We start from the raw sequence: 14845 nt of genomic DNA, 5'->3' as shown, positions 1-14845 counted from the left end.
ACTGCCAGCAGATTGGGGGAAGTGATTATTCCCCTCTATTCAGCACTGGGGAGACCACACCTGGAGTATTGCGTCCTGTTTTGGTCCCCCCACCTACAGAAGGGATGTGGACAAATTGGAGAGAGTCCAGCAGAGGGCAATGAAAATGATTAGGGGGCTGGGGCACCTGATTTATGAGGAGAGGCTGAGGGAACTGGGGTTATTTAATCTGCAGAAGAGAAGAGTGAGGGGGGATTTAATAGCAGCCTTCAACTACCTGAAGAGGATGGAACTAGGCTGTTCTCAGTGGTGGAAGATGACAGAACAAGGAGCAATGGTCTCAAGTTGCAGTGGGGGAGGTCTAGGTTGGATATTAGGAAACACAATTTCACTAGGAGGGTGGTGAAGCACTGGAATGGGTTACCGAGGGAGTTGGTGGAATCTCCATCCTTAGAGGTTTTTAAGGCCCGGCTTGAGAAAGCCCTGGCTGGGATGACTTAGTTGGTGCAGGTCCTGCTTTGAGCAGGGCATTGGACTAGATGACCTCCTGAGGTCTCTTCCAACCCTAATATTCTGTGATTCTATGATTCTAAGCTACAACAGGAAAAGAACAGGTTAAAGAATATTTAGATAAGTTCGATATATTCAAGTCAGCAGGGCCTGATTAAATTTATCCTAGCCTAGGTAAGGAATTAGCTGATGCAATCTTGGCACCATTAGCAATTATCTTTGAGAACTCATGGAGGATTGGTGAGGTCACAGAAGACTGGAAAAAGGCAAACACAATACCTATCTTTAAAAAGAGAAACAAAAAGGACCCAAAAAATTATAGACCACTCAGCCTAACTTTGATCCTGGAACAAATTATTAAACAATCAATTTGTAGGGACCTAGAGTATTATAGGGTGATGAGCAATAACCAACATGTATTTGTCAAGAACAAATAAAGCCAAACCAACCTACTTTCCTTCTTTGACAGAGTTACTGGCTTAATGGATGGGAGTGAAGCAGTAGATGTGATGTATCTTGACTTTAGTGAAAGTTTTGACAGTCCCTCATGACAGTCTCACAAGCAAACTAGGTAAATATGATCTAGATGAAATTATTACAAACTGGTTGAAAAATTAGTTATCAATGGTTCGCTGTCAAACTGAGAGGGCATATTTAATGGGGCCTAACGGGGTCTGTCCTGGGTACAGTACTATTCCATTTTTTCATTAATGCTTGGATTAAGGAGAGGAGAGTATGCCAATAAAATTTGTGGATGACACCAATCTGAGGGGGGTTGCAAGTACATTGGAGTATAAGATTAGAAATCAAAATGATCTTGATAAATTAGAGATTTGATCTGAAATCAACAAGATGAGTGCAAAGTACTTCCCTTAGGAAGGAAAATTCAAATGCACAAATACAAAATGGGGAATAACTGGGTAGACAGTAGTACTACATAATAGGATCTAGGGGGTTATAGTGGTTCACAAATTGAATGAGTCAACAATCTGATACAGCTGCAAAAAAGATTAATATAACACTCACATTACTCAGAATTATGTCTAAGGCAAAGGAGGTAATTGTCTCACTCTACTCAGCATTGGTGAGGTCTCAGCTGGACTACTATGTCCAGTTTTGGGCAACTCACTTTAGGAAAAATGTGGACAAACTAGAGAGAGTCCACATGAAAGCAAGAAAAAATGATAGAAGGTTTAGAAAACTTGACCTGTGAGGAAAGGTTAGGCATATTTAGTATTGATAAAAGAAGATTGAAGGGGCAGGAACAGGACCTGATAACCGTCTTCAAATATGTTAAAGGCTGTTCTAAAAAGGACAGTGATTGACTGTTCTTCATGTTCACTGATGGTAAGTCAAGAAGTAATTGGCTTAATCTGCTGCAAAGGAGTTTTAAGTTAGATATTAGGAAAATCTTTCTAACAATAAGGACGGGTCAGTTTTGAAATAAGCTTCCAAGGGAGGCCGTAGAACCATCACTGAAGGTTTTTAAGTACAGGTTAGACAAACACCTGTCAGGGACAGTCTAGGCATACTTGGTCCTGCCTCCATGCACGAGGGGTTGGACTAAATGACCTCTCTAGGTCCCTTCCAACCCTACATTTTTATTATTTCTATAAACACAAAAGAGAATGAAAGTAAAAGACAGTGAATTGAAGGGGCCCTAAACTCTTCAATAACTCTGTTTTATTGCATTGCACTCCAGTATCTTGGTGTGTGTCCCCCCCCCCAACCCTTGAAAAAATATTAAACAAATTAATATCCTCATGAAGGGGAAAAAATTGAGCCAAGAGACTCCTGAAATACATGGGCTTTCAATAGCAGAGGGATTCAGCATCCTGTATTAACAAGTCATCTAGGAGCACATTTTCAAGACATGGCATTTGGGTGTGAATATTCTATCACCTGATGGTGTCTGAATATGCATATCAAACACACAATGGATTCTGTCATGTTGACTAGGATTTGTGGTCATGGTAACAGTGCAAGCGATGTATGTAGGTGATTTGCATATACCCAAATAGAGGATAGGATTTTTGTTCCCCTAGATTCATGATCATGCAATTAGGAAAGACAACTCAAATGACTGACTTTTATGGACGAGAGGGAGGAAAGGAGAATATGGCAATTAAACAAACAGTTATCATCAATGAAAAACATATGAAATGACTAACCAATTGATGAAAACCTTATGACATCTGTGGTTTGTTTTAATATGTTACTGAATATGTTTCAAGTAACAAAAATGGTGTCTTTAAGCACTCTTCTTATAGAAGAAGTGCTCCGCCCAGGAGCTGAGCGAGGGGGATGTTGCCGCTTCCGGAGAGACCCCCAGGTAAGCACCGCCCAGAGCCTGCCTCACCCCGTCCCATGTCCCAACCCCCTGCCCCCTCCCATACCCAAAATCTGTTGCTGGGAGGGTGTGGGGGAGGCGCAGTGGCCCGAGACTGCCCAAAAAGTGGTTGGTGCAACTGGCACAGGGGCTGCCTGAGCTGCCCCTGAGCCAGGCGCACCAGCCGCTGCAGAAGTCACGGAGGTCACGGAATCCGGGACCGCCGTGACAAACTCGCAGCCTCAGTGATAAGAGACTAACCTAATTAAAAAAATCTGAGTATTGTATATTGAATCCAATATTTCCAAAACCCAATAGGTGGCAGAAATCCTAGTGAAAAAACTTCACAGCATTAGACCTTACTGCCATCATTGCCACTGAATAACATCCCTAACTGTGAGTAACACTTACATTCTTTTTCTGCGGTGCTTCCCAGACTGCATTGTTTAGTTAATAAATAGTAAATGTATCTTTTTATAGCTTTTCTTTATTTGCACTTATAAAACTTTTCAAACGGATTGGAGCCCAGTACTAGTCAATCCTGCAGATAAGAATAAACGATGCCTAATCTGCACCATAAACTCTCGTTCATCTTCATTTAATCTCCTAAACATCTAGAAATACCCAGCCTCTTTTTGAGAGACAGAGATAACTAAAAGGGACACAGATTTTGCTTTTTCTATGCTGTTAAAATCAGCTGAAACATTGGCACTAGATCACTTCATTTTCTAAGTTAACTTGGATGGGCTTTACCTAGCTTAGTGACCCCCTGGGGATGCAGTAACCCTTTGAACCAGAGGCACTGTAGATAGTTTTAATGTGCAGCGAACTTACTGTAAATTCTGATTTGGTTGCCAGGTATTGGTATAAGACATGGAGGGAGAGAAGTTGTGTTGAGAATTCATCAAAACTTTCCTGCAGCATGATCTCAGTAACTACTGACACAGCATCTAGGGAGGAAAATAAAATAACAATTTACAGGTTGAAAACACTGGCAAAACTCAGAGTGACTTCAATGGATGCAGAATCAGAGTCATAATGAGATAAGAGAAAAAACGAGCCTCCTTATGCCTAGTACTAGAGAACTACTATATACCATTCAGGCTACTCTGAGCCCTGGAATACACTACAATCTTATGTTGGTATAACTACATCGCCCTGAGGCACGTAGTAATACAACTTAACCCCTGGTGTAGACAACTACTATGTCTTTGGGAGGTGGAGAACCTGCACATACCTACCAGCAAACTGTGACTTCGTGATTAAGCTGTTTGCAATAAATCTGCTATTAAATGAGTATTCTGTCTCAGATATCTAATTAACACTCCCTATCCTCACCCCACCACATAATATACAATATGCTTGACTTCAAAAACATCGGACAAGGTAATTTAGATTGAAGAGGAGTTAAAGATGGTAGAAAGCTGATGACTCCTAAGTGTTATGCAAAGACACCAAAGGAAACAGAGGAACCAAATGTAATCATGTGGAAAAGTCGATTGGGGGCAGGGGAAAAGATGTGTTAAACTCCAGAGGGGAAAAAAAGGGCTTTAAGAAAAACTATTTTGGATTTAATTCACTATGACTTTTAAAAATCCAATGTACCATTGTTATGAAAAACATAAAATTGATGACATAACTGATATTTGGTTTCTTACCTTCATAATTTTCATTCTTTATAAAATAATCCAACAATATATTGAAGGTAAAGTTATCTGGGAAAATTCCATATTGTACCTAAAAAGGAGAGAGAAAAAAAACACTGAAAAATATCATGAGTGTTCCATGTTTTGAATTGTGATTTTAATAAGTGCTAGAGGCATCTTGTATAATGTGGTGTTTATTTGTTTAAATTTAAACAACAAAGAACTAACATCCATGGCCCAAGTCTGCAAACACTTATGCACCTGCGTAACGTTAAAGCATGTGTGTAAGTGTACGGAATCAGAGCCCATGTGCTTATAACCCTGATAACTAGGCTTCTATGACATGTCTTTTCCTCCACCCATTGGTGGTTTTCTATCCTCTTTAGATTTCTTCAGGACTGGGTAGGAACTGTCTTCCCAAATGTCTGTATAATGGCCAGCACTTTTTGGACACTACCACTGTGCATGCGGGGGGGTCAGGAGAAAAGACAACAAGTGGGGGAAAGAAAGAAAAAAAAAAAAAAGCTGGGAAGAGCTTTATTTCAAGCTCCGTTCCATCTATATTTTTAAATCCAACAAAAGTATGTAATCCTGGACTGCAGTCTATGGAGAGACATTGTTTATGACAGGAATTCAGAATAAGCTACACTTGTCTAATGCTGATCAAATAAAATCTTGCCTTTTCTCTTAAAAACCTGACCTTGTTTTTTAATGTGTACAAGGCTTTGTCCTGTGCACCATATTTGAAGCACTGTCTGATCCAGCTGTGGATGGTCCAGTCTCTCAGGTACCAGCAGTTTGGACTATGCCGAAACCTAAAGGACAAAACAGGAGAGTCTTAAGTTACAATTAATTTCTTCCCAGAAGTCTCACAGGTGCAAGGGGCATAATTTAAAACAATCAGCAGTATTTAAGAACACCACCATCACCTGACCCCACAAAAAAAGGTGTATCTTTTTGTAGCTGCAGCAGTATGAAAGCTCTGCCTATACTTTGATGCCTTAGGCTCAACTTATTAATATTAGAATAGTAAATATATGCAAATCTTTTATAAATTTATCTGGCCTACCTGAGTTTTGAAGTGTCAGATACTATGGGACCTGTCTCCCCCATGATTTTGTAGTATTAGAAAGCATTGTCTATGCTCATCAAAGAAAGGATCTAGCCAGTCCTTCCATTCTCCTAGGACCTAGAGGAATCTAACTTTATCATGTTATGAAGGGAACAGAAAGAAACTGAAAAGGATTACTTAATTTTAAAATTAGTTCATCTAGTTTGAGTTCTTGTATAACACACAGGACTTCCCCCAAATAATTCCTAGAGTAGATCTTTTAGAAAAACATCCAAACTTGTTTTAAAAATGGTCAGTGGGGGAGAATCCACCACAACCCTTAGTAAGTTGTTCCAATGGTTAATTAGTCTTACCATTAAAAATGTGTCTTATTTCCAGTCGGAAAATATTTTTGAGGTGCCTGGGCCTGATTCACATATCCCACCTCACATACCCCTGAGTACCTCAATTGTTTTCAGTAGCATTACACTGATTTACACCAATGTCAGTCTGATTAGTCTCGGACCCATAGAAGTGCCCACTGAATAAAAACAAACATTAAATTTAAACAAGTTAATTAATTCTTCCTGTATTTGCTTTTTGTTACAATCATAACTTCAAATGAATTTCCTCTGGGGAGAAAACCTCACAAGCCAAGTTGCAACCCAGAACAAATCTCTGTGCCTCTATCAGTAAGGGGAGATAGAGGAAAGCAGGATTTATAATGAAAGTGTTGAGACAACCTTAAATCCTGAGGTTTTAGAACTAAACGTATTTTCCAATGAAAGCCAATTCTTCCCCATCTCCCTCCCCACAAAAAAAAGAGTATCTGAAAATAATATTTTGCACCAGAGAATGAAAAACCTAGAACTCATGCTCCAGCTTATATAGTAGCTCTAATTGGTCTTCATAAACCTCAGAGCCAGCTTCCTGCTGCTGCTGGTCATTTTCACAAAGGGCATCAGCCCATGATGAACAGCTGAGGTTGGGGGATGGTGCAGACCCAAAGTTGCAAGATTAAATGCTGGCAGGTTCATCCTTATTCACCCAAATATGTCTCACAATTTGTTCAGAAAATTAATAACCAAAACCTGCAGAGTCTTGCAGTAGTTGTAGTCTGTAAAATAAACTAAAAGCCCTGTATGGCAGGGTCCGTCTTGTTCTCGGGCTGAATTTCATATCTAAGTGTCAAGAGATACCTGAACCCTTTAATGTTTTAACTGTGCATCAAGAAAAGGTTTTATGCCTAAAGTACAAAAGCTACAGTTCCTGCAGAAAACTGCGATGGCTGAGTTGTACTAATGTGCAGCTGCTAGCAGCCTGGAGCCATGCTATATCACCATTTAGTTGCAGGATTGGCTCTTCCATCTGAATGAGCATGCTTTCCGGAACATTTATCAGATTATTGTAGCCACCAACCCTCTTCCTCCACCCTCCCCGTGAATTCCTATGAATGGTATCCTAAGGCTAAAGGCTATACAGATCACCAAGCTTGTAAACAGGGAGAAAATGTTCAAGTCTATAGAATCTGCAGAGTTGCTGGAGACTGGACTGCCAAAAGCAGTGGTTTTGAGACGTAAACAACTGAATAAGGTCTAAGTATAAAGTTATTTACGTGGCGCATGAGAGCACACTTTTTAAATAGATATAACATGCATTCTGTTGATCTACTTGCTTTCTACTCTTCTCCCTCTTTTCCCCCCAGCTCTGACTACCAGTAAGATCCTATATTTGTTTTAATGAAAGTCCTGCTTCACTAATGCTTACAAAAAGCATCAATTACAGACATGCAGACTTAATCATATCTCAATGAAACAATTATGTAATTGCTAAAGACTATTTCACCAGTCATTTAAAAAAAGAGGTCAGAATGAAAGCTTGACATCCACTGCCAGCATCATTCAAAGTTGCTTCATTTAACAGCTAACACCCTTTCCTAAGTGAAAAACTACAGTCCTGCACTACAAAGACATGACAGTAATACTTTCAGATACACTAAAAATATCCCACTGACATCTATCTGGTCTTTAATATCTTTTTCCAATCGGGTGGTAGTAAAGGATCGAAGGGAACATTAAAAAAATTGAAGACTAATAATGGATCTGAACATTCATCTTTAAGCAGAGCTGTGTTTCTCTTCTAAAAGATACCAGACACCGCGATGCCTCCATTATTTCTCCCTGTATGCTAGAAGCACTACAGCATATTGTAATGCTGACATTTTTCTTGATTCAAAAGTTAAATTGCAAGTGAACGGTAAAGGGCTTTAGCAGGAAATGGTATGTTGTCTGAAAACTGGAGTCAGCCTGAAATTAATCTCATTAGTTAAAGTTTCTGAAAATGAGTTGACCATCAAAGTCCTTGGAGGGTATACAATAAAGATGACTAAAACACTGGTAATTGTGAGCTGGGATTGGTTTTCCTTTGTGGGTGAACAGCACCCAGTAGGCTGTGGGCACCACCAGTGTACAAATAATTATTATTTGTATTACTGTAGCACATCGGAGCTCCGGTCATGGACCAGGACCCCCTTGTGTTTAACCCAGTACAAACACAGAACAAAGATTGTCCCTGCCCCAAAGAGCTTACTATCTAAGAAATAAATAATTACTAAACAGTTGTGCATGGGAAGGGGAGGCAGGGAGCAGTGCCAAATTTACTCACTTTGTCTCCACATCAGCAAGACTACACGTGTGTGTGCCTGCGCCATGCATGTGTGTGCAAGTATAGACCCCTTTGCACCAGCACATTTTTCCTGGCAGGGGGATGAGGGAATCAGTTATGAAAGGAAAATATATCAGATCTGTCTTTTCATCATTTCTGACTCCTACTGTGCTTGGGTAGGTTACTGTATTAGTCGGGGACCGAAGCCGATAGACCATTCAATTTTTATAACTAACCCAGATGAAATATCCAAATGTTGTAGCAGATGCTTTTATCTGAAATGGAAGAGGGAAAAATACTGGTCATTTGGACAAGTATCAACATCCCCCTCCTCTCTGAAACACACAACAGGATATAATTAGGGAATGCAATATGTGCAGGGACAGACAAAAAGATAGGCGGTGGATAAACTACAGAAAGCAGGTTACGGCAAACCAGAGGATACATACTGAATTTAAAGAAGCCTCTAGCAATTCCTATATGTTCAGTGGAAAGACAAGGAGGTTATCATCCAGATGTCAGCTAAACAGATTCATTCCTTGCAGGTCTAATAAAACTTCAAGAAATATCAGATTCTTATGACACACTCAGAAAAGACAAGGAGAAGAATCTATACCAGTATTAGTGTAGCTCAGTGTTGGAATAGTTTAGTGTTAATGGCGGAGAAATCAATATGGCGATTCTCATGGCCACTGAACTGAGAACATCTCTCCCTACAGAGAAACCAGACAGGAATATCTTTAAGCAAGGAGTCAGTGAACTAGAGAGATCATTGTGAAACTAAACATGTAGAATGCAATAATATACTATGATTCTACTACCAAAAGTAGCATGTCTCCTCCTCCCCGTGTGGACAAATGCTCAAATAACCTACTTTAGTAAGGTGACTGATTCAAACTATTGCTTAATTCTTGCAGAAACTAGTTATTAATATATCTTGGAGTTGGCAGCTATGAGGTACAGGACATATTCAGCACAACTGACATGACTTCAGCTGAGAATCTCCCTACTATCACTGATATGCAGATAAAGCCTGCATATTACACTGAGAATATAGTCCTAAACTACTGATTTCCTGCATCAGGACTTTGTTATTTATAGTAATACTGAAATATTTCAGTGTTTTAGATTAGAAGACAGTGAATAATGAAGCAATTTATCAGATGCTGAAAATGCATTAGGGCTGCTTTTCTGCTCAAAACTGTAGGAAGTGTGGTGTAAATTGATTCTTTCCAGCACTGCAGAACCAGCTGAGTTGGTTCCTTTTTTAAAAATAAGAATTGCCCTTTTCAAATTTGTTTTGGTGCCACCAAGTGGTGAAATTATGTATTACCACATTCATATACAGTTTTTCACGGAAATTATAGTAGTCCTGAAGCTGTCAACAGAATGGCAAAGAAGGCAGCAAATTCTCTTCAGTTTTTTTAAAAAAAGATCAGACGCCAGAAAGAACTTGCATGCTCCAAAACCAGTTCACATAATCCGAGCAGCGGCAGATGGAACAGATCAATTGAGCTGTCTAGTCCTCTCTGCCCTCCAAACCATTCAAGATGGTTCCCTAGATAAAATTTCTAATTTTTTAATTCTACTTTAAAATGTCCAGTTGTTGATGGGGCTTCTGTCACTGCTTCCCTTGGGAGATTATTTCAGGATGGCCTTGTGGTTAAGGCACTGGATTTGGACACTCAGGTGTGGATTCAATTCCCAGCTCTGCTAGAGACTTACTTCCTGTGTGCAATCTCTCTGTTTCCCATCTGTAAAATGGGAACAACAACTTCCTTGGTCTTGTCTATTTAGACAGCAAGCTCATCAAAGTGGGGACTGTCTCTTATGAAGTGTATGTGCAGTGTATAAGACAATGGGATCTCCGAGGCCTCTAGGTGCTTTTGTAGTAATCGCATTTTGTAGAAGATTTTTACTGAATTTCACCTGAAATTTCCCTTTTTTAAATGTCATCTTGTTACACCTAGATAACTTTGAACTATCCTAAATAATTTTTTCTTTCTCTCTGGCAATGACAGTCTTCACATATTTGGAAGATTTCTATCATACCTCCCATCTCTACCCATAATTGATGCTCATATCTTTCACTCATCTTAACTTTCCTCATAATAGTTAACCTATCAGCTTGGTGTATGTTTATCTCCCTTTCATAACATGGATCCTGTCTTATGTTAAATTCTTCCATTTAACTTTTAAGATGTCTTTTAGCTCTCTAGAATCAGAGCGAGGGATGGATCTGGATGCTTATCTGTTTTAATCAGGAAAAGGAACAGAGTCAGGCTTCTTCTCATCCACTTCAGATTCTAAAAGGTCTTGGAGCAAAATAGAAATGGAATTAACAAGATGAAAAATGCCTCAACTCCTAAGAAACATCTCTAATTGCCAGAAAGAAGCTGCCTCTCTGGAATTAATCCAAAGCCACTCCACTTTCTAAATGCAAGTCATATGGAGATGCAAAGCTCCTTGGCAATGCCATGTTTTTTATTTCCAAGGCACATTTTTCAAGCTACAGTGCATAATGATCCAATAGATTCCAGGCAGACTTAGCTTGGAAACGAACATGTTAAGAAAAACGTCACCTAAATGTCTCCTTTGTTTGTCATGTCAAGCTGTATATTCTGGGAGAAATCCTCGGCGTTTGAAATGTCCCAGAGGCAGTGATCATGTGTCAATGTCAAGACAATTGCCCTGCAAAACTTAGTGGTTTGGAAATTTCCTTTTAAACATGAGTGAGTGAAGGAAGCGTCAGTTTTCTCTCTCTTCAGCTATATCCATGTATGCGTTTGTCTGCACGAGTATGTGTATACTCTGTTTAAAATCCAGTACAGTACGTAGTCATACCATTCATGCAAGAAATACACAAGTCATTTCTTAACCTAATGACTCATTAACTTCTGATAGGAGCAGAGGGAACATTTTTTTTAAAACTTTTGAAGTAAAATAAAAACATTACATAGGATTAAGGTAGAATACCTTTGCTACAAAGTATAATAAATCAATTAGCAAGAGCAGTAATAGGAACAGGCTTTTAAAAACAGATTGATCAAGTCAGTGGAGGTGTGGGGGGAGAGCAGAATATTTGTAAGTGGTGGGGAGCAGAATAATTGCCAGGCACATCTGCTCTCTCCTACAAATAGGCCACTATAGAAAAGCCTCACCACACTCCCTGAAAATGGTCATGTGTTTAGGTTATCAACCATTATGTTTTAATTTTTTATCAACTTTCTCTAACGGAGTTTAAACTGGTTATCCTTTACCTATTCTAAGCATTTGTATTCTACCCACTGCCATAGCATCTATACGGTTGGCTTTTTTTTCTTCCCCAAGTAATACTTTGTAATTTCTGTAGCACCTTCCTTCTTAGCATAACAAAGAGCTTTCCAAGCACTGATGAATTTAGTCTCACAATAAGACTTTCAGGTAGGGGGAAATTATTAATGTCTTTTAGAGATGGGAAACTGAGGCACAGAAGCATAGTTAAGTCACCCAGCAAGTCTGTGGCTCAACTGGGAATAGAACCCAGAACTCAAAACCCTGTGGCCAGCCTTCACCACTTAATCACACTTACTGCTCCCTTCTCTACCCTTCCCATTCCACTGCCCTTTTATTTTTATCTTGTCCAAGGTATGGTTGGTTGGTTGGTTTTTGTTTTTCACCCCCACGTGCAGTAATAATCATGTTTGGTAAAAGCACTAGACACATTTGGTGTGGATTTTTGTTGGGAGAAGCACACTTGCATATACTGTCATTTAGGAGGAGTTTAGATGTGCATGGGTTTGCATGAGAATTTCATATGATCATGGAAAACAATCTCTTAACAGTATAAGCAATGGTATTTACCAGTCAACAATCCTGAAAAGGCAAACATTTTGCTCAAAACTATTCTGCTGCATAGAAAGAACAGCTTCAAAAGGTCTCTTTCTACCAGTGACTGAGGGGCAATCAAGCTGGCAAGATCTGGTCTATCCATTAGTGACCCATTTAGTATATTTGACAGTCACTTATGTGAATTGCCTTACAAATGACTGACAAGCTGAATTTTTGATACAACAAGCACTTATGCCCAATGTTGTCAATCTCTAGCCTTATGTCATTTCAAATGCTCCTCTTTCTTTTGATAGATACAATGCAGCTCTCTGAACAAAACAGAAAAGAACAATCTTATGTTTAGAGAGAAAAACAGGATTGTCGAGCAGTTGCAAAAAATCATAAGAGTTGCTACTCATTTCATAACAATGTATTAATGGAGACTCACTACACAAAGACAAAGGAAATACTGTGTTTTCATAAAAACACACAAAAGAAGCGTTAGGAAAGAAATAGTAACAGCAGCAGTTCTAGAATCTGCAACAAAACCCAAAGGACCATCGTGGCTCTGAAATTCTTGGCTCTGAAAAGTATATTACAAATTTAGTCATCCATCCACTGGCAGTGAACTTGATGGAAGTCGAGCAAGACAGGTCCTCCAACTTGTAAAACCAAGAGAGGGAACACATAAGGTGCCCCCTTCAGGATTTGATACTTTCTCAATCGATGGAAAACTCCCCTGGCTGTTACTGCAGTTCCTCCAGAATCTTCTAATGGCCACATCTCTTCAAAACAATATGAAACAATACAGTAGTGATCAGTCTTAAGATGTATCGACAAAAGTTTGGTTTTCAAAATAAGGTTCTCAGCATGCCTCAAGCCCTCCTCAACATGATTTTGATTAAGGGACTGTGAGTGTTTTTTATTCCCAGAATAACAGTTCCTCAGTCTCAGGCCTTGTCTAGACCAGGATTTAAAGGTGCTAACTAACATGCCTTAAAAAGTCTAGAACAGACAAGACATATTGCCTTTAACGCAGATAAGTGACTGAATTAAAGCTATGTCTCCCAGCTGTTTGCTGTGCAGTTTATATTGCACTTTGGGAGCCTACAGGAGAAAAGCACTGTGGAAATGTAAATACAGTACTACTAATAAACTCAGAAGATAGCATTTAGCCTTATTTCCTGTAGAATGTAAGCCAATTATTTTAGCAGTGTTTTAATTTTTTTTTTTTTAATTTAAACACAAACTAATCAACAAATATCTTTTGGATTTTACTTTTTCAGATTCTCTTCATGATAGAAAGATGCGTTAGAGAGAGATTAGTTTCACTCCTTGTTGCTCAGGGATAAACCCCTGATGAAAGACAGAGACCCAAATTTTAAAATACGGTCCCTATTGTCCCTGTCCTTAGGATGAACAGAATATCTGATTATCCATATCCTTCTCTCTCAATCCTAATGGAATACAGATAGGAGAAGAGAAGAAATCAGAATTTCTTGTCACAGGTATGAAGAACCTAAACTACTTTAGGTATAAAGTATGAAGACTATAGCCGGAGAGGAGATTAAAGATAATCTAGGCATGGCGCAATATCTCAATGAATATTTTGCATCGGTGTTTAATGAGGCCAATGAAGGTATTAGGGATACTAGCACCGTTATAGAGGGGCATACAGGATGGGGGATTACCGCATCCGAGGTAGAAACAAAACTAGAACGCCTTAATGGGACTAAGTCGGGTGGACTGGACGATCTTCATCAGAGAATATTGAAGGAATTGGCGCGGGAAATAGCAGGCCCATTAGCGACTATATTTAATGAATCTGTAAACTCGGGGGTGGTCCCGTTAGACTGGAGAATAGCCAATGTGGTTCCTATTTTTAAGAAAGGGAAAAAAAGTGACCCGAGTAACTATAGGCCTGTTAGTTTAACATCAGTAGTGTGCAAGGTGTTGGAGAAGATTCTGAAAGAGAAACTAGTTGAGGACCTTGAGGTTAATGGCAAATGCGATAAATTACAGCATGGTTTTACGAAGGGCAGATCGTGCCAAACGAATCTGATCTCCTTCTTTGAGAAAGTAACGGACTTATTAGATAAGGGAAATGCGGTGGACCTAATATACCTGGATTTCAGTAAAGCGTTTGATACAGTACCCCATGAGGAATTATTGGTTAAAATGAAAAACATGGGGATCGATATGAAAATCCAGAGGTGGATAAGGAATTGGTTAATGGGGAGAATGCAGCGGGTCGTATTAAAGGGTGAATTGTCAGGTTGGAGGGAGGTTACTAGTGGTGTGCCTCAAGGTTCGGTTTTGGGACCCATCTTATTTAATCTATTTATAACTGACCTCGGGACCGATTGCAAGAGTGGGCTGATAAAGTTTGCGGATGATACGAAGGTGGGAGGAGTTGCAAACTCGGAGGAGGATAGGGATATTCTGCAGGGAGACTTGAATGAGCTTGTGAATTGGAGTATCAGAAATAGGATGAAATTTAATAGTAAAAAGTGTAAGGTGATGCACTTGGGGATGAATAATAACAATTTTAGTTACAAGATGGGGACGCATTGGTTAGAAGTAACGGAAGAGGAGAAGGACCTAGGGGTCCTTGTGGACCGCAGGATGACTATGAGTCGACAATGTGACGTGGCGGTGAAAAAAGCCAATGCGGTCTTGGGATGTATTAGGCGAGGTATATCTAGTAGGGATAGGGAGGTCCTGCTTCCGTTGTATAAGGCGCTGGTGAGACCTCATTTGGAGTACTGTGTGCAGTTCTGGTCTCCAATGTTTAAAAAAGATGAACTCAAACTGGAACGGGTGCAGAGAAGGGCGACTAAGATGATCAGAGGAATG

The 14845-nt window shown here is 39.6% G+C and overlaps 1 protein-coding gene across 3 annotated transcripts in view; it reads right to left on the bottom strand.

Annotated features, from left to right (window-relative positions):
* MRPS27 (mitochondrial ribosomal protein S27) overlaps positions 1–14845 on the bottom strand; it is a 65863-nt gene that overhangs the window by 12732 nt on the left and 38286 nt on the right. For 2 of the 3 annotated variants that reach the window (XM_034773084.1, XM_034773086.1), the window contains 3 exons: positions 5165–5279; positions 4477–4555; positions 3653–3768 (listed from right to left, as the gene is read on the bottom strand). In XM_034773084.1, the coding sequence (XP_034628975.1) occupies positions 3653–3768; positions 4477–4555; positions 5165–5279 (310 nt within the window). Of the gene's footprint in view, positions 1–3652; positions 3769–4476; positions 4556–5164; positions 5280–8179; positions 8245–14845 lie in introns of those variants that run through there. The other variant, XM_034773085.1, reaches the window with a different exon arrangement.

The sequence above is a fragment of the Trachemys scripta genome, chromosome 6, assembly GCF_013100865.1.
Source record: "Trachemys scripta elegans isolate TJP31775 chromosome 6, CAS_Tse_1.0, whole genome shotgun sequence".
In the NCBI taxonomy this organism is placed as follows: Eukaryota; Metazoa; Chordata; order Testudines; family Emydidae; genus Trachemys; species Trachemys scripta.
The sequence above is the reverse complement of the archived record's forward strand: the minus strand, read 5'-3'. Positions and strand labels throughout refer to the sequence as shown.